This window comes from Gigantopelta aegis, chromosome 9, assembly GCF_016097555.1.
Source record: "Gigantopelta aegis isolate Gae_Host chromosome 9, Gae_host_genome, whole genome shotgun sequence".
Taxonomy (NCBI): domain Eukaryota; kingdom Metazoa; phylum Mollusca; class Gastropoda; order Neomphalida; family Peltospiridae; genus Gigantopelta; species Gigantopelta aegis.
The window spans coordinates 50,500,197-50,521,435 of NC_054707.1; the positions used below are offsets into that span (position 1 = coordinate 50,500,197).

The 21,239-nt window shown below is 38.8% G+C and overlaps 1 protein-coding gene across 1 annotated transcript; it reads left to right on the top strand.

The window, feature by feature from the left end:
• Positions 1-220: 220 nt before the first annotated feature.
• On the top strand, positions 221-20,649 carry LOC121382237. The gene is made up of 2 exons (XM_041511762.1): positions 221-513; positions 20,073-20,649. Exons 1-2 carry the CDS (start codon positions 396-398, stop codon positions 20,591-20,593), a joined length of 639 nt encoding a protein of 212 aa, XP_041367696.1. The 5' UTR covers positions 221-395; the 3' UTR covers positions 20,594-20,649.
• The last annotated feature ends 590 nt before the right edge of the window (positions 20,650-21,239 follow it).

A 21,239-nucleotide genomic window follows, 5' to 3' on the forward strand; every position in this document is an offset into this window, starting at 1 on the left:
ACCAGGAAGATCAACCATACTGTACATCGCACCTTTAGGTGAGCGCTCTAACCAGTGAGCTACACCCCGTCTTTAACACAGAAAGAAGACAATATCAGTGAAGTGGGTTTGAACTAACAGTCGATTTGTCATCCCCCGGGTTCTAAGCAGGATTCCAGAATAACCGAAATCATGTGAAACACAACCCACAGAGTGATCTGTTAGCACGATGCCAGTGACTTCTAGCTTATTTGCTATAGGTTGTTGTCTGCGGTTTTCCTCTCCTCCTGAGACAGCCGGCTGGGTGGGAACACAGCGGCCGCCGCGCTGCTATTGATTAGTTAACACAAAACAAACACAGTGTTAAAGTCTCATTAGCATGCAGCTAACTAGATATAAAAAGACGCCTAGCGCCCATGGCTTTAGGTTCACCGCCACACCGACGACACAGCATGCAGGTCCTCCCTCGATCCCTGGTCCTCATCACCGTGTTCGGGATTTTGGTCCTCACTAGTGTTGCTGGGATGAACATTGGTAAGCTAAAGATTTTTTTTTTCAATTTAAAAATTAATTCCATGCAGCTAACCGCTACATATGTATAGCAAGATAACGAAATGAGGGAACACTTGGGATTGTAGACCAAACACCAGTTACTATTGTACTGTATTGTATTGTATTGTATTAGCATCGTTATGCCTGTATAAAATACAAAAGTACAATTCGGGATTGAATGTCAGTAATGTGCTCGGGGGCTTTGGTCCTCGGTAGTGTTTCTGGGATGAACATTGGTAAACTAAAGATTTATGTTTTTTAATTTTAAAAATTAATTCCAGGCAGTGAACCGTTACAGATGTATATAGTAAGAAAAAGAAATAAGGGGACACTTGGTAGTTTAGACCAAATATCAGTGGCTACTAGAGTTGGGATGTATGTATACAATACAAAGATGTATTTTATACAGACATAACGAAAAGAGACATAACGAAAATAGAAAGAAATAAGGGAACATTTGGTGTTGTAGACCAAATATCAGTCACTATTAGAGTCGTATGTATGCAATACAAAGATGTATTTTATACAGACATAACGAAAAGAGACAGAAATAAGGGAACACTTGGTGTTGTAGACCAAATATCAGTCACTATTAGAGTCGTATGTATGCAATACAAAGATGTATTTTATACAGACATAACGAAAAGAGACAGAAATAAGGGAACACTTGGTGTTGTAGACCAAATATCAGTCACTATTAGAGTCGTATGTATGCAATACAAAGATGTATTTTATACACACATAACGAAAATAGAAAGAAATAAGGGAACACTTGGTGTTGTAGACCAAATATCAGTCACTATTAGAGTCGTATGTATCCAATACAAAGATGTATTTTATACAGACATAACGAAAAGAGACAGAAATAAGGGAACACTTGGTGTTGTAGACCAAATATCAGTCACTATTGGAGTCGTAATGTGTGTATACAATACAAAGATATAATGTGATATTGAACGTCAGCAACACAGTTACCTTTCCGACACTATGAATAATGGTTTCGTTGTTGTTGTTAATGTTAGTGTGATCCCTCGTTTGTTTCCATCAGTATATTATGTTACAATGTTTGTTCGTGCGTACGTCTGTACATCAGTACACCAAATATTATCTCAGCAGGTCAGAGTTCGGGGTGCACCCAACTTTTCATTTCACGGTTAATGTTACCAGTCCTGTCATTGGTAATAAATGTGACAGATTAGTTGTCATAAAATGTTGTTACATCTGACAAGTAACTTCTCGTAACCTACCACCAATGGCTGGACTGGTAGCGGTATCTGTGGAATGAAACGTTGGTTGTACTTGAACCTTTCATCCCACGGTAAACGCTACCAGGTGATAAATGCGAATGACTTTGTTGATTGAAAGGCTGCATGTAGACGTTTGAGTCCCCTAAGTTATTATTGTTATCAATGTGATTTTATTTGTTAGTATACACCCTGAATGTTGCTTCTTATGGTGGCGCCTGCATACATGATAACATCTATTACAAAGGCGAATGGCGATCTTTAACGGAGGGGGCACATTTTTCAAACAATGTATTACTCATTTTATAACTATAATTTTTCTCTCTCTCTCTCTTATTTGTGTCCAATTAAAGTGACTAAAAACATAGTTGTTGGTCGTTTTCATTTTGTTTTAATTCTTTTCTAGCATTTTAATTATAAGAAAGTACTAGTATGTATCAAGTCATGAAGTTTCTGCAAATTGAACAATTTCAAAGTACAAATAAATCAAAGTTTGTCTTAGTGAAAATTAAATAATAAATACTTCTGTTCATGCATTGGTTTTTTTTATTCTTGTCGGAGCGGAAGATGACGAACTTTTCAAAAGGCGACTCGGAGACGGGGTTTTGTTTTTCAATTATCAGGTTAAATTGCAGAGTTTAAGCACAAGAGTTTCCAAATATGTTAGTAAATAACCACTGTAGCCAAACATCATGTATTTTATCAGTATTATCATGTAAACAAACACTAGAAAATTACGTTTTTAGTTGTTTTAATATTCACAAACACTTCCTTGTCCTCACTCCAAGGACAGTGAGTTCATGGCTACATGTTAGTGATTAGTGAGAGTGAAGCCGGTGTACTCACCTTACACCTTCCCATTAAACCGGTAAAATGTAGTCCAGGTGGGAGCCAGTAACGGGATGCAAACACATTACCTATCTCACTACCTCTCGGACCTACCTCACTATCCTGGCTGTGATCTTTAATACCAATCCCTTGTCACATGAGTGCTTGTGTTTTACCATTAATTATTATTGCAATAAAAATTAATACATCTCCGTTATATTGTGTTATATTTGAATATCCCCTACTTATTTTGAAGAGTATATATATATACATAATAACATGTAATAATTCATGTTATATACAGTTACTTGTATATATGATCTTAATTGTAACACTAATAATAAAATGTTCAAAGTTAATGGTGGTAGTAGAAATAGTAATAGTAGTACGTATAGTGCGACACATTTTAGTCTGGTGTGATCATCATCTGAATCCGACGAGAAACGATATATCGAGTAACAGAAATTATTATGACAGAATAGTTTTAATTCCATCGAGAATTAATGTTGAAGTTTTAAAAATATTGTGATTGAAATACAAATTTGTTTAATATATACACATTAATATACACATTAGATACTGCGTCTTCGAGCCGGGTTGCTGTACCGGTCTGCTAGTGGTACAGAAACGCTTTGGCAGCCGTTGGATAGCGGAGTAGTTCACTTGCAAGTTGTAGACGTCTCGCCACTTCTCGCGTGGATACGCCATTGTTAAACCAGGCCAGGGCTTCACCATGGTCCACGATGCTCAGTTTACGTCTTATGGAACATGGTTATCTGAAACTAGATTGCAAGTGAATTTATACCCGCCTTTTCCAACAGGGTCTCCGCGAGCACTCTGGCACGGGCCATGACTAGCAAGTCTCGAGTTCGTTCACAGGACTCGAGTACCGTGCAAGGAAGTGTACTCTCATTTAATTATATTGTTTTAACGTCATTTTGCCATAAGCTTACCGCCGCTTATATTATAGGACAGTGAGACATGGAGGGAAAACAAAAGTCGAATGTATGGAATGCAATTCAATGGCATGATTTGGCATCCATGTTCAGCGCTGGAATTAAAGTGCATAATGTTAGTTTACTTTATTCCTATGTCTCATTATCAGAATTTGACCCTCGAGTACTCGAGTCTAATAGTTTGGACTTGTGGAGGCCCTACTACCCAATTTAAACATGAAAAAGTGTTAAACATAAAAAAAACAGTTTTAAAAAGTAAAACATTTAAAACATTGTTTATCCTTTTGCGAGACACTTTCTGTCAACGACGAAAGAAGCTATGAAAAAAAGCTGATACATGTGCAATCGTTCATGTTTTGACCATGTCTGTAACATATTTTTCATTATCTGTCACTGCCCTGATATTTTTTACACGTTTTAAAAAGCAGGGTGAAAATCCCTACTGACTATTAACTTGTTGTGACTAGTATATTTCTATTATATTATATTTTTCCAACAGTTCTTTACACTGTGTTTTTACACAATTATATACTTTTATTCTTAATGTAAATAATACATACCTTTGTTTAACACCCAATAGCCGATGAGTATTTTTTTCTGGGTTGTTTTTCTGGGTCATTATAGTGTTTAGATACTCATGTGCATTGTATGTGTATTAACGAATCTGTGCATTAGTTATTAGTTAATGCAATATAAATATTTAATAAATGTCTGGAGTCCATGGAATTGCGTGAAAACATCGCCAGTATCTGACGTTGGTCATCGTAAGACCTCCTATTGAGCTAATTCCCATAAGAGGTTTTCCATCCTCGAGCTATATCAATATTTAATAAATGTCTGGAGTCCATGGAATTGCGTGAAAACATCGCCAGTATCTGACGTTGGTCATCGTAAGACCTCCTATTGAGCTAATTCCCATAAGAGGTTTTCCATCCTCGAGCTATATCAATATTTAATAAATGTCTGGAGTCCATGGAATTGCGTGAAAACATCGCCAGTATCTGACGTTGGTCATCGTAAGACCTCCTATTGAGCTAATTCCCATAAGAGGTTTTCCATCCTCGAGCTATATCAATATTTAATAAATGTCTGGAGTCCATAGAATTGCGTGAAAACATCGCCAGTATCTGACGTTGGTCATCGTAAGACCTCCTATTGAGCTAATTCCCATAAGAGGTTTTCCATCCTCGAGCTATATCAATATTTATTGAAGTGGTACGCTTCGTTTCCCAGTTATTCATATGTAATGCCTTACTGAGAAAGAAGATATGAAAAAAGACCCTTAATTGGGAGCAATACTCTGTATTAATAAATAACTCCCATTTGTCTTTGTATCAGGGATTATTAAGTAAATTGGCGACAGCTGAAAGCTCAGGATAAAATGTAAAACCAGGTCTGCAATACCAAACTCGTTTTATTTTGGGTGTATAATTTAGATGTCATCACACGGACATCGGAAGTGGAAACTAGCTAGTGGCGGGGGAGTTATATATTAGTTGCTAACCGGAAATGTTAGTTGATCTGAAACTAAAGCTTTAAACGAGAGGCCTTTCAATATTTAAGTTTCAATTTTGTTTCTATTAGATGATAATTTGTAAAGACAACCTTGTAATATCAAATTAGGACTTTAAAAGTTCAACATTACCAAAATATGTTTTAGCAGTCTGTGGAGAATCACAGTACCATGTTTCAAAAACAATCCAGTCAAAAGTCTAGGACAAGATAGATTGTTGCAATTGAAAAATTGACAGACGGACGAACGCCGGGCAAATCAAATCGGTTTTAAGTAAATCTCCGTTATAACGAACGTCAAGAAGAGGGATAGTAATTCATAATCAGAAATATTTAGAACAATACTGCTTTATATAACTTATCGGGTTACATTAAGGTTAGTAGGTTTTCGACGGTAATCACAAATTGAAAAAAAGAAAACAAATTGATTTGGTATTCTCGTGCGAATAAGCTTATGATGGCGTGTTGCGTTTGAAGAAGATATTCGATGTAAGATGCCTTAATTAATACACCTTTTACGTGTAAAGGAAAACGGCGGCCGGTGTTAATACTCTGTAGATATGAGACATAAAGGTGCTATAGATCAGTGTTTTGTTCATTAGGTTTATTAAGGGTGTTTGGGGGTTTTGTGTTTTGTTTTTTGTTGGGCTTTTCTTTCTTCTCTTTTTTATTTGGGGGGGGGGGGGGGGGGGTGTGGTGGTTATTGTTTTGTGGTGGAGTTTTCGTTGTTTGTTTTTTTGTTTTTTCTTCTTGTTGTTGTTTTTTGTTGGGTTTTTTTTTTTGGGGGGGGGGGGATTCTTTTGTTTTGTTTGGTTTTTTGGGGTGTTGTTGTGGTTTGGGGGGGGGGGTTAAAGTTAGTTTAACCATTTTTACCATTAAGTAACTTAAACTGTTCAGCAGATGATTACCATAAATGATTCCTGTATTTAGCAGGAATGGATGGTATTTTGAAAAACAATATATATGAACTTTTATCCATCTGATTCTGACGCACTTGTATTTGTAAGTCGTCGAGTTTCTGCACTACATTATGGTTCCAAAACAAAAATAATGAGTTTTCTAACTGTCTGTCCCAGGATTATATGAACTTTATACAACCATAAAATAACGATGTGAATCAAACGTTTTTGCAATCGATAGCTGATTGTGGTATGTAATTAAGTCCAACAGCGGATTATCTTTTGTATTTACTGTTTCATATCTGGGCTATATTACAAACAACCAAACAAAACAAAACAAAAACACCTCACACGTAATATATAATTACACACACAAAACACCAACTGTTCTGTATTGACAGTGATTCATGAGTGCATCTCATCACAGCCTGAACTTATTCTAATGAGCTCTTGTTGATGGTGCAAGAGGGATGAAGTAAAGGATCTTCTTGGGAGTGGCTGTCCTCCTTTATTACGAGGCACTAGATAGAGATTCGTAGAATCAACCACACTTTTGCCAAATGCCCATTCTACTTTGTATTGTGCAGAGATGCGGTCCACACCATGTATTACTGTTTTGTCGTTCAGATTCGGGCAAGAGAAAGCAGACTGAAGATCGCATGGCACAGACGCACTTCATAGATATCGTTCAGCAGCTGGTTTGATATTTGAAGGGGAATACAAATATTTCCGTTTCATTATCTGAAAGGCTATTAAAACACTCGAGGAGTTCAGGGAGAATTTCGTTAACGTGTATTATCGGCGAATGTGGCCTAATTGTAATGTGTGGAGCATAAAAGAATATAAAAATATATAATTAATTAGATTAATAATTTAAAAAAAACATATCAGTGCCTAGGCTAGATGGAAGACGTGCATAACGTACAAGATAAGGGGCGGGGGGGGGGGGGGGTCTCCATTGTAAAATGTGTTTTTCCCATTGTAAAAAACCAACATGTTATTCACACTGTAAAATGTGTTATCCCCATCATAAACTGTGTTGTTCCTGCCGTACACTATGTCATTACCATTGTAAAAGGTGATGCCACCATCATAAACTGTGTTGGTCCTGCCGTACACTATGTCATTACCATTGTAAAAGGTGCTCACACCATCATAAACTGTGTTGTTCCTGCCGTACACTATGTCATTACCATTGTAAAAGGTGCTGCCACCATCATAAACTGTGTTGGTCCTGCCGTACACTATGTCATTACCATTGTAAAAGGTGCTGCCACCATCATAAAATGTGTTGTTCCTGTCGTACACTATGTCATTACCATTGTAAAAGGTGCTGCCACCATCATAAACTGTTGATCCTGCCGTACACTATGTCATTACCATTGTAAAAGGTGCTGCTACCATCATAAACTGTTTATCCTGCCGTACACTAAGTCATTACCATTGTAAAAGGTGCTGCCACCATCATAAACTGTGTTGGTCCTGCCGTTTTTTTTTTTTTTTTTTTTTTTTTACTGCCTTGTCCTGCCGTACACTATGTCATTACCATTGTAAAAGGTGCTGCCACCATCATAAAATGTGTTGTTCCTGTCGTACACTATGTCATTACCATTGTAAAAGGTGCTGCCACCATCATAAACTGTGTTGGTCCTGCCGTACACTATGTCATTACCATTGTAAAAGGTGCTGCTACCATCATAAACTGTGTTGTTCCTGTCGTACACTATGTCATTACCATTGTAAAAGGTGCTGCTACCATCATAAACTGTGTTGGTCCTGCCGTACACTATGTCATTACCATTGTAAAAGGTGCTGCTACCATCATAAACTGTTTATCCTGCCGTACACTAAGTCATTACCATTGTAAAAGGTGCTGCCACCATCATAAACTGTGTTGGTCCTGCCGTACACTATGTCATTACCATTGTAAAAGGTGCTGCCACCATCATAAACTGTGTTGTTCCTGTCGTACACTATGTCATTACCATTGTAAAAGGTGCTGCCACCATCATAAAATGTGTTGTTCCTGTCGTACACTATGTCATTACCATTGTAAAAGGTGCTGCCACCATCATAAACTGTGTTGTTCCTGCCGTACACTATGTCATTACCATTGTAAAAGGTGCTGCCACCATCATAAAATGTGTTGTTCCTGTCGTACACTATGTCATTACCATTGTAAAAGGTGCTGCCACCATCATAAACTGTGTTGTTCCTGTCGTACACTATGTCATTACCATTGTAAAAGGTGCTGCCACCATCATAAACTGTGTTGGTCCTGCCGTACACTATGTCATTACCATTGTAAAAGGTGCTGCCACCATCATAAACTGTGTTGGTCCTGCCGTACACTATGGCATTACCATTGTAAAAGGTGCTCACACCATCATAAACTGTGTTGTTCCTGCCGTACACTATGTCATTACCATTGTAAAAGGTGCTGCCACCATCATAAACTGTGTTGTTCCTGTCGTACACTATGTCATTACCATTGTAAAAGGTGCTGCCACCATCATAAACTGTGTTGGTCCTGCCGTACACTATGTCATTACCATTGTAAAAGGTGCTGCCACCATCATAAAATGTGTTGTTCCTGTCGTACACTATGTCATTACCATTGTAAAAGGTGCTGCCACCATCATAAACTGTTTATCCTGCCGTACACTAAGTCATTACCATTGTAAAAGGTGCTGCCACCATCATAAACTGTGTTGGTCCTGCCGTACACTATGTCATTACCATTGTAAAAGGTGCTGCCACCATCATAAACTGTGTTGTTCCTGTCGTACACTATGTCATTACCATTGTAAAAGGTGCTGCTACCATCATAAACTGTGTTGGTCCTGCCGTACACTATGTCATTACCATTGTAAAAGGTGCTGCTACCATTATAAACTGTTTATCCTGCCGTACACTAAGTCATTACCATTGTAAAAGGTGCTGCCACCATCATAAACTGTGTTGTTCCTGTCGTACACTATGTCATTACCATTGTAAAAGGTGCTGCCACCATCATAAAATGTGTTGTTCCTGCCGTACACTATGTCATTACCATTGTAAAAGGTGCTGCCACCATCATAAAATGTGTTGTTCCTGCCGTACACTATGTCATTACCATTGTAAAAGGTGCTGCCACCATCACAAAATGTGTTGTTCCTGTCGTACACTATGTCATTACCATTGTAAAAGGTGCTGCCACCATCATAAACTGTGTTGTTCCTGTCGTACACTATGTCATTACCATTGTAAAAGGTGCTGCCACCATCATAAACTGTGTTGGTCCTGTCGTACACTATGTCATTACCATTGTAAAAGGTGCTGCCACCATCATAAAATGTGTTGTTCCTGTCGTACACTATGTCATTACCATTGTAAAAGGTGCTGCCACCATCATAAAATGTGTTGTTCCTGTCGTACACTATGTCATTACCATTGTAAAAGGTGCTGCCACCATCATAAAATGTGTTGTTCCTGCTGTACACTATGTCATTACCATTGTAAAAGGTGCTGCCACCATCATAAACTGTGTTGTTCCTGTCGTACACTATGTCATTACCATTGTAAAAGGTGCTGCCACCATCATAAACTGTGTTGTTCCTGTCGTACACTATGTCATTACCATTGTAAAAGGTGCTGCCACCATCATAAACTGTGTTGGTCCTGCCGTACACTATGTCATTACCATTGTAAAAGGTGCTGCCACCATCATAAACTGTGTTGTTCCTGTCGTACACTATGTCATTACCATTGTAAAAGGTGCTGCCACCATCATAAACTGTGTTGGTCCTGCCGTACACTATGTCATTACCATTGTAAAAGGTGCTGCCACCATCATAAAATGTGTTGTTCCTGTCGTACACTATGTCATTATCATTGTAAAAGGCGCTGCCACCATCATAAACTGTGATATTCCCATTGTAAACGGTGTTAATTAATATTCGTGTTTCTTATGTTGTCCAGTGTATAACTATAAGTTCAAGTTCAAGTTTTGCTTTTCATTATATCATCTGTGTAATGAACTGCGTGAAACACAACTCACCTAATAAGACTGCAATAAGGCTCATCTTATTAGCAGCATCCGGTATCGATTTTTTTGAACTCATTAGTCTGACCTTTCAGCAAATTCTAATTAGCAGCTAACACCTGGGATACACTAAACCTTTGAGCAGTGACATATTTTATAATATAGTAATAGATGAAGAAGAAAAATCAAATATACAGGTAATCTACTTTTAATAAATGTTCGGAATGTATAGTATGTTGAACGGAAAAAGGCGTACGGGCCCCATTTTTGTAGGGCTTTTGCCCGAATTAAACGAAAATGGCTGAATTTGGATAACATTTATTTATATTAGCATTACTGCCAAACAGCTATATAGGATTGCAAACGAATCACTACGCATTTTTATATGGATCACAACTGTCACACCTACCAGAACCAGAGAAAAACAATCTGGCCTTCAGATAACCCTTGAAGGAGAAACTCTTTGGCCCCTTGGAGAACCTACGGAATACAGCAACTTTTGTTCGAGCCACTGTGTCTGAGCGTACGACGACGAAGAAGAAAACTAATTTTGATGTTAAAATGATGAAAATATATTGTAAAACAAAGTCTCAGGTTACCACATTTTTGCCGAATATCAGTATCATTTTCGCCCGAATTTGATGTTTTGCTCCCTGTCTTGTACTCTTATGATCGGACACACTTTCGAACGATTGTTTGTTCTGCTGGAATATATTGTATGTAGTATTGTTTAACTATTTTAATGCAAATAAACCCTGATTATATATTCCTTTTGAAAAGTCGCTGAGGAATATTAGGTCATATACCCTAGTTTAATTTTGTACATATGATTTCATCTTTTAGGGTGAAAATATTTTACATACTTCATCAAGATGAATACAGATCGTAATTGTTAACTATATACTCGTTGTTAACTATGTTATATGCTCGTCATGGGTGTAATTCGTGAAACAGGATATATAGTCACCTTTTCCGAACACCTAATGGATGGCAAAAGATGGGGGTGATAGAATGTTAAATTTATATTTAAATTTTTAAAAATTGGAGACTGCCTCGAAAAAGCATAGTTGCAAGTTTTAGAACTATTCGATCAAAACTAGGAGAAGATAGACTTTCAATTTTTTATTTAAATAAATTATATTTATCATCCATTAAATGTTTTTGTAGGAGATATCGCTGGCACTATAATTTGCGATATCTCCTGCGATATCTCCGCAAGCCTCGGATTTCATACTTTTATCAACTCGTGCTGATAAATTATGATATCACAAGACACTCGGGGAGTATCCACTATATATAAACATTGTTTATATTTCCGCAATGTCTCTGAATTAGTTTGTGGAATGCTCCAAGAGATCATAGTATGAACTCTTAGAACAATCCAATGAAAACTCTCAGAGAAGATAGACTTAAATGGAAACGTTGATGAACTGATTCCAGTGACGGTCGAACGACGAACGGACACTGGAAAAACCGCTGACGAATGTCATAGTTGAGCTAATGTAATTAAAAAAAAAAAAAAAATTCCAAAATAGTTCTTTATTACTAATAGAGGTAATACCTAGATTATGACGTTGTTCCAGCCAGTGCACCACAGCTCATATATGAAAGGCTGTGGTGTGTGCTATCCTGTCTGTGGGATGGTGCTTATAAAAGATCATATGCTACTAATGGAAGAATGTAGCGGGTTTTCTTTGTAAGACTATATGGGAAAATTACCAAATGTTAAACATCCAATAGCCGGTGATTAATAAATCAATGTACTCTAATGGCGTCGTAAGAAACAAAACAAATTTTAACATTTTTTTGTGGATATTTGTACCAAGTTTCAGAAGAATCGAATGACAACTCTAGCAGAAGACCGATTTCAAAGGAAAAATTGACAGACTGGCGGAGGCCAAACCAATCGGTAAAAGGAAATGATTTGCCGTTCAGAAATAGAATTAAAGATATCGTTATTACTGTAAAGGTATGTGTGGGTGTCCAGTAGCACAGATTCGTGACACTTGTAAGTTAATATATCTAATTGTCGTTCAAGTCTTAAAAGTGTATACGATGGGGATATAATAGAAAACAAGATTGCTTGATGAAATCATTACTTCGTTAATGAAAATCGTTTTAATATCATTTTATATTACATTATGCGCTTATTTTGTCATTAGAGTTTGTAAAAAAAATAATACCGATATTAAATTGCTGAAACAATCACATCAATCCCGTCGTTCTTCAAAGTGCTTATAGCATTAAATACGTTGACGTTGCATCGCTGTTCCCTTGAGGATTTAATTCGTTACAAAAAATAAATAATAAAAATAAAAAACACGCTACGAGCATTCACATTTACGACGAAAATGAGTTATTCTTTTCTATATTGCAGTTTAGAAAAATGTTTTCCGTAAGACTCACAATTAGCATCTGCAGACATATTCGAGGAAAATTAGTTTTCGAAGCGAATCCTTCAGCGTTGAAGATGCCTTTAGAAAGCCTAGCTAATCCCCAGTTGGCGATAATGCCATCTATATAATTAAAATCTTACTGGAAACTCTCATGTAAAAATCTCCATCAGCAGATTAAATCAACGCTACTGTTCAGGAGACAGAACCTTTTTGGGGTTTTTTTTAAATGTGCATCCGAATGGTTTCTGGTGATCCTGGTGTTTCTAATAATTCGAAATGTATTTTTTTTATTTTCAAAAACGCTCACGTATCTCTGAGAAGTAACGGTTATGGAGACGAGTTTTAGTCTACCTTTTAAGGCCATTTCCTCTATTTCAAAATAACAGATTCTTATTTCACTCTATTGTAACTTTATTCAACTGTGTTACAGGTTGGTATATTAATCAAACTTAGTGTCTATTTCACAGGTTGAAACTAGGGTCTGTTACTTCAACATGTGTCAAAACGACCTTTCGTCTGAACAATCAAAAAGCGATGACAAACAGTAGACCTTAACGTATGCAGACAGAGGGTCGCATGGACACCACATAGTGTTGCTTCATGTCCAAGTCGGCGAGGCACTACGATATCATTAGTCACAATGGGGGGACAGTCGAATTTATTGCACAGACGTGCACTTTACAGTTTTCTTTTTACGCGAAATTCCCACTTTTAATAAGTTAGTGTGACACTCCGAGACTGGTACAATATAGAGGGACTAATTATTGGGAATTTTCTGAAAACACTAAGTATTGTTGTTCAATAACAGGAATTCCTGGAAAAACCTGTTAATCAATCGCTCTCTCTCTCTCTCTCTCTCTCTCTCTCTCTCTCTCTCTCTCTCTCTCTCTCTCTCTCTCTGTGTGTGTGTGTGTGTGTGTTGTGTATAACAGACACACACCACACATACAGAGAGAGAGAGAGAGAGAGAGAGAGAGAGAGAGAGAGAGAGAGAGAGAGAGAGAGAGAGAGAAAGAGAGAGAGTATACTTTAATCTTTATTACTAGTTTTTAACAAAATTTGATCTTAAAGAGTAATCGATTAACGATAATGTATACGACACTTATAAATAAGTTTACATTGAACAGATGAAGCGAAATGCGTGCTGTAGGATTCACGTATATTACTAAAGAACTTTTTTCAAACTATTATCATGCACGACAGTCGTGGGGCGCGTTTGGCTCGGATCAGTCTGTATCCATATCATCTGTGCGTGCAGCTGTCTACTTAATGTCGACGTAACGTAACAAGTCGCCAACAGACACCTTATCTCTCCCTGAAGACCTTCATAAATACATCTGCTGTAATGGCTTATCTTGAATCCAGTCGAGATACCATTTGGCCATCTCTTTTATCATTTCATTCATTTGTTTTAGGCACAGAGCTCTGTGTCATCCGTAACTGGTTATTTGAAGAACAACATGCGTCTACTTAATAAATAAAGTTAGAGACATGTTGTTTCAGCTGGAAAACGTTCAGAAAGAAAAGTACTTATAAAGCAAGGTCGACGATGAATAGAAGAATACTTAAAGAGAAATAAGACTTCCTGCTGGGAACGGGTTTTTTCACCATAACAGTTGTCTTCTTAGTAATTATCTTTAATAGAATTAATCGATGTACTGAGATACCTGTGTTGCAAGCGGGTTTCTTTTCGTATCCTCTAGTGCCGTGATCACAGTGTGTTAGACACTAGCTGCTGATGAAACACGAACTCGCCCTTGCCTAGGTCCTCACTGAGTAGAGGGAAAGTTTTCCTCGGTCTAGAACTCAAAGTTTTGGGACGCATACGGCAAACTGTCGCACCTGTTATATCAACTGCATCATCATCATGTTATATTAATGGCATAATACAGTAGAAGATCCTGATCGGAATCAAGCAGGGGTGACAATGAGTCTTTGAAGCTGCTGGTGGATGGGGAAGGGGCGAGGATAGTATGTTTCTTTTCTTACAATAGGGGATAAAGGTGACGCAGGATTGAGGGTGAGAAAATATAAAGTACAGGAAATTCCTTGCTGGAATATAACTATTTATATCTGGTCTGTTTCAATTATAAAAAAAAAAAAATGTTTTATTTAACGACGCACTCAAAACATTTTATTTACGGTTATATGGCGTCAGACATATGGTTAAGTACCACACATATATTGAGAGGAAACCCGCTGTCGCCACTTCATGGGCTACTCTTTTCGATTAGCAGCAAGGGATCTTTTATATGCACCATCCCACAGACAGGATAGTACATACCACGGCCTTTGTTACACCAGTTGTGGAGCACTGGATGGAACGAGAAATAGCCCAATGGGTCCACCGACCGCACATCAAGCGAACGCTTATACCATTGAGCCACGTCCTGCCCCTATAAAGTACACAGAAAATATTAATTGCATTAATATAGCAATCAGGTCTTTTCAATATGAGGAAGAATATCAAATACAAAATTGAACGTCACGTCTTAACCTGTCGGTCATCTTTATTGGATGTTGGGAAGTGTATGTATGTGCGGAGGGGGGGGGGGGGGGGGGGGGGGGGGGGGGGGGGGCATATAATTCAAGATATCCTCTTACAATTCACATGACAAGAGAGAGAGAATATTTTAGTCATTATAAAACCGCCGCTTTAAGAGAAGATATTTTAAAGGGACACACATGCATGGCCACAAATTTTCACACTTTGTCATACTTAGAACCTTTTGTTAAGTATTGTTGTAATCATTGTCTGCCAGCAAATGGATTAGTTCAGTTAAAGGTTGGAAATCTCTGTTAGTATGATATGAATAATACAGAATGTAAATATCACCATTAATAACTTCAAAGACAGTAAAAAAATATATAAATAATAATAACAAATTCAAAATGGCTGCCAATATTCAGATTTAACCAAGCATAAACGTAATTTGTATAGTCTTCTGACTGATAAATTACTTCAGTTAAATTTATTAAACTAACATTAATGTGATGCAGGAATAGTGGATAATGTGCATACATGTAAATACTATCGATAACAAACATATTGTAATCCAGCACATAACATTACATGCTAGCTTCACAATATGTTTGAGAGAAAAATAGATTTCACATGTGGCAAGATTCAAAATGATCGCCGGTCATTACAAATGACTTTTAAAAGGTGTTCTTGAACTCCTCGTCGGTGAGCCTATTGGGATATTTCTCGTGATATGTGCTATCATTTCTGTGAAATGGTGCATATAAAAAATCCCTTGCAGGGTTTCTAGAATTTTTACAAAATTCACTAGCCATGGGATAAGTGATTTAAAACATTTACTAACCATGATTAAAATTTCACTAGCCCTACTTCACTTAATACAATTTATAGTAATAGTAATAATCGGATATGTTACCTAAAGATGGAGATAGAGATTAAAAACACTAAGATTGGGGGTGGAAGTGGGTGCAGGATATTCATATTTACAAAAGAGACTTCCATGCAGCATTTGACAACGTTGTTTTCACTAGCCATCGGGCATGGCAGTAGTAACTAGCCCAACATTGAATATCATTAGCCATCGGAGTGGGGCTATCATAATCTAGAAGCCCTGCCTAGCTACTAATGAAAACATGTAGCGGGTTTCCTATCTAATACTATATGTCAAAATTACCAAATGTTTGACATCCAATAGCCGGTGTTCAATAAACCAGTGTACATTAGTGATGTCGTTAAACCAGGGTCATAGCTAGCGAGGGGAGGGGGGGGGGGCAAGGGGGGGGGGGGGCAAGGGGGGGGGGGGGGGGTAGTTGCCTCCCAAAAACAAATCTGGTAGAAATAACAGAAATTGACTGGATATTGATATTAACGTTTTAAGTATGTAACCTCCCTGAAATGGCTGCAAAATGGTATTTCAGAGCTTCTAGATTTCAAAATTCACCGGGGGCATGCCCCGAACCCCCTAGTGTCTTGCTCCTTCCATGATCATTCGTTCCAAGAATTCATCTGCCCCCACCCCCCACCCAAACCCTAAAAAAAAACCCTCCTAGCTACGCTCCTGTAAACAAGATAAAGCGTTTAATAGTGGTATATGCTACTCATCTGCACTAATATAAACTAAATTTTATGGGCGGTTGGTCTAGGATCGATCCCCGTCGGTGGGCCTATTGGGCTATTTCTCGCTCTAGCCAGTGCACCACGACTGGTATATCAAAGGACGTGGTATGTGCTATCATGTCTGTGGGATGGTGCATATAAAAGATGCCTTGCCACTAATGGAAAAATGTAGCGGGTTTCATCTCTGTGACTGTCAAAATGATCATATATACTACTCAAAAGAATTTAAGGGTCAGACGATATTTTCGACATTATTTTCTGAATGTCAATTATATTAGCTAGACCATAATGTCACGCATGGTATTGTTCCATTTTGACGAAAGTGGGTCTAAGCAACCCATAAATGAATTAAAATCCACTGTCATTGACACTGTCGACTAGTTCTAATGGCGAAAACATGCTTACATTTGCACGTAAATTATGGCAAAAGCGAAAGGTCTGCTAAGTGCCCATAACTTGCTTTTTCACAAAGCGCTTCATTTGCACGCTTTGCATGTGTATTCCATGTTCCCAATGCTGAATTTCCGTATAATTGGAGCTTGCGTTCGTGTACGGTGCACACTCCAAATTCGACAATGGTACGACGTCAACTGACTATCGAAGATCGAGGAAGGGCTATTGCTTGGCTTCAGGATGGCAATACGCAAAGAAATGTTGCTCTGAGACTTGGCGTCAGTCAGAGTGTCGTTGGCCGACTGTGGCAACGGTACCAAGCAACGAATTCTGTTCGAAATCGTCCACGTTCGGGAAGACCCCGAAGCACTACAAATAGAGAGGACCGCTACATCACCAATATGGCTCCACGTCAACGCACAACCACTGCACGCCGATTACGTGACAATCTGCGGATTGCGACTGGAACTCGAGTGTCTGATCAAACCATACGCAATCGTCTGAGAGCCAATAATCTACGCTGCCGTCGCCAGGCTGTTCGACCACCACTCCTACCACGTCACAGAACGGCCAGACGTCACTGGTGCACGCTTCATCTGCGGTGGCAACGTGTTCAGTGGGGTCGAGTGATGTTTACTGATGAGTCCAGGTTTAGTCTCCAGTTCAACGACGGTCGGGTTCGTGTCTGCAGACGTCCTGGGGAGCGCTTCGCTGACGTTAACGTTAGACGACGTCACCGGTTCGGTGGTGGCAGTGTCATGGTGTGGGGCGGCATCTCTATCCACCACAGGACCCCCCTCTATGTGGTGGATGGCAATCTGAATGGAATCCGCTATCTGAATGAGATTATCCGGCCGTTGGTTCTCCCAGGCCTTCAGCAGATTGGCGGCGGGGCAGTTTTGCAGGATGACAATGCCAGACCCCACCGCGCCAGGGTGGTAACGGACTTTCTCAGACAACAAGGTATCGCCAGGATGGATTGGCCAGCATATTCGCCTGACTTGGCCCCAATAGAGTCGCCTGGGACGAATTAGGCAGGAGAGTTCGGGATAACCATGCCCCTCCGGCCAACCTTCATGATCTGGGTCAACTTCTTATGGCAGAGTGGCAGGCCATTCCCCAAGAGTTCTTCAGACGTCTGATCAACAGCATGAGGCAACGATGTGTCGAGTGTATTCGCGCCAGGGGTGGATTCACACACTATTAAACGAATGTTCTAATGTGTAAAATCCATGTTTGACAACCTTCAACTTTGACACCATGTCATGTGACTTTCTTGTATACAGTGACGTTTATTTGTGTTTTTTTGTAAATATGGAACAATAAATAAAAAATTTGGTTTAGTTTACATCATCAATCTAATACACTCTGAAACTTATTTGGTTATAAATTTTTGACCCTTAAATTCTTTTGAGTAGATATATGTTTGACATCCAATAGCCGTTGATTAATAAATTAGTGCTCTAGTGGTGTCGTTAAACAAAACAAACTTTGTATTAGTCTTTGTTTAACGGTATGGAGAAAATATCGGCACTTAAGTCATTAACATGGTTGGGATCACGACATGTGACAGCTTATTGATCCGGTGGGAACTAAAGCGTTCTACAACAAATAACTAAACCCTAAAATGGTCATAGACACATTTATCACTTTCAGCTATTTCGAACTATAGTCCTTCCCACAGAGATCGCCTTTTTCATATTAAGAAAGTTACTGCAAGTTATTTATTTCTGAGCCGACTGTTTTCTAAATTGAACCCCGGGGCGGACATGCTTGAAACCTCTGTGGTACATGAGCATGTTAAAACGTTACGCACGCACTCGACACCTGGGGTTACTTCATTTCTGTAATTTCACAATTAATAAAATTATTATTTTCTTGAAAACTGATAACTGTTCATTTATATAATCCAGTAAATTAATTACTCATAGGCCTCAAACCTGTAAAAGTAGGGGTGTGGGGTTTGAGCTTCCCCCAGAAAACTTTGAAGTTCATGAATTCAGTATATAATTATGTTCAACCTTGTGAGCACCATAATGGATAAGCTCCCCATCTCCGTTCCATGGCCCCTGCATTACCGTCACGGGACCTTATGAACTCTCTTGTATCCGCGCCTGAATTTAATATCATCTTATTTCATCAAGCATTTTATTTTTATGACATTTTTTAATTATTCTGTTTAACAACATCACAGCACATTTTAAACAACAAGTATTTGGGTTCTAACATAATTATTTCTTCGACACCAAAGAAAGGGAGCATTCTTGCCATCACAAGGACTAATCCTAAAGTTCCATGGATTTGATGTCCAACGAGGTTGATCGATCCCAAAACGAACCGCACGACATAACGCAAGTATACAGCTATGTTCACATACACACGGATATAGATCTCATCATGTGGCCTATGTATAAAAAAACAATCGAATGTAGTATTCACATTATGTACGATTATAAATTCACTATTTGTACGGCAACACGTCATACCAAACGAAACAAGCACCGGAAGCTATATTTGCCAACTTCCGGCGTGCGTTTTGGCGTGATGGTACGATTTTAATCGCTACATGGAGCGATCGAAATAATCGTGTTCATATCCGGATACGATTATTTCGATTTCTACATGTAGTGATTGAAATTACTGTCCATATCCGGATGACGTATCCATATTCGGACATGTGAATACCTCCACTATCCGTGGTGTATGAACCGGCCTCGGTGGCGTAGTGGTTAGGCCATCGGTCTACAGGCTGGTAGGTGCTGGGTTCGGATCCCAGTCGAGGCATGGGATTTTTAATCCAGATACCGACTCCAAACCCTGAGTGAGTGATCCGCAAGGCTCAATGGGTAGGTGTAAACCACTTGCACCGACCAGTGATCCATAACTGGTTCAACAAAGGCCATGGTTTGTGCTATCCTGCCTGTGGGAAGCGCAAATAAAAGATCCCTTGCTGCTAATCGGAAAGAGTAGCCCATGTAGTGGCGACAGCGGGTTTCCTCTCTATATATCTGTGTGGTCTTTAACAATATGTTTGACCGTAAATAAAATGTGTTGAGTGCGTCGTTAAATAAAACATTTCTTTCTTTTTTCTTTCCGTGGTGTATGAGAACACAGCTTTATTGGATATACCTGATCTGTATACAATTATATTATGTATTATAGTAAGTATCTGTATGATTGTATATTCCAGGTCGAGCTGAACTCGAGGAACAAGCCAGATTTGATAACCAAGTCATATTACACAATTTCATAAAGCAGTACCTTCGTTACCAACAGGCCGGCCCTGACATAGCCGATGGAAACGTGTTATGGGGTTTGTTGTATGGTAACCCATCTACCTTGTACGATTCTGGTTTGGCCTTGAAGAAGAGGCAGGATGAAGCGTGGAATTCTGGGCCCGCCAGGAAGCGATCGACTGGCGCCAAGCGCCAACAAGCCTGGCACGTCAACTACGGGAAACGGTATAGACACTTGTCTGACGTCAAAGGAAACCAAGGGTGGTATTTTGGGTACGGGAAGCGAGTTACAAGCGAAGAGGAGCCGTTTGGTGCTGGTAGATGGCCGTCTGCTTCCATGGTCCTACACCCTCCGTGGTACGACTATGGGAACAAGTTAAAGGCAAACCAGTTTGTTGACAATGCTAAAAGGCAACAGGCTTGGCACACGTCTTACGGTAAGAGGCAGCAAGCCTGGCATAACCCGTACGGTTAACTGACAAATGATCGTTTCACGATTTGTTTTGTTCTTGTTTTTGTCAAATGTCAATTTCAAATAAATGTGTTTGGGGACGGGGGTGGGGGGTGGGGGGGGGGGGGCAGTTAGAGGTTGAAGTGTGGAGCGTAAACGCACACTTGCTTAAAATTGTAGAACAGCTATTTATATCCTGTTTTCTGAAGTTTTGTTTTCGTCTGTGTTTAAATCCAGTAGGATCTTGCAGAGTAAGCTTCGGTTTCGATTTGTTAGTAATATTTACGAGTTGAAGTTTGGATTTGTTAGTAATATTTACGAGTTGAAGTTTGGATTTTTTAGTAATATTTACAAGCTGAAGTTTGGATTTCTTAGTAATATTTACGAGCTGATGGTACGTTACCAGAAAATATTAAGTATACAAAGAATATAGTTAGTGCTTTGTTTCAAATACATATCATACCAGTGTTTTATTTTATTCAAATTTGTTATCGATAGTTTACGTGCGAGACAGTTTATTTTTTTAATACAAAATAATGCAGAAATCCATCATAGCGTTGTTGTTCTATACGTTGTCGGCACACTAGTGTAAATTTGTCAAAGCACACCAAGAGATATAGGAAGATGCATGGTAATTAAAATTGGAAATGGAGACAGAAATGTGTTAATG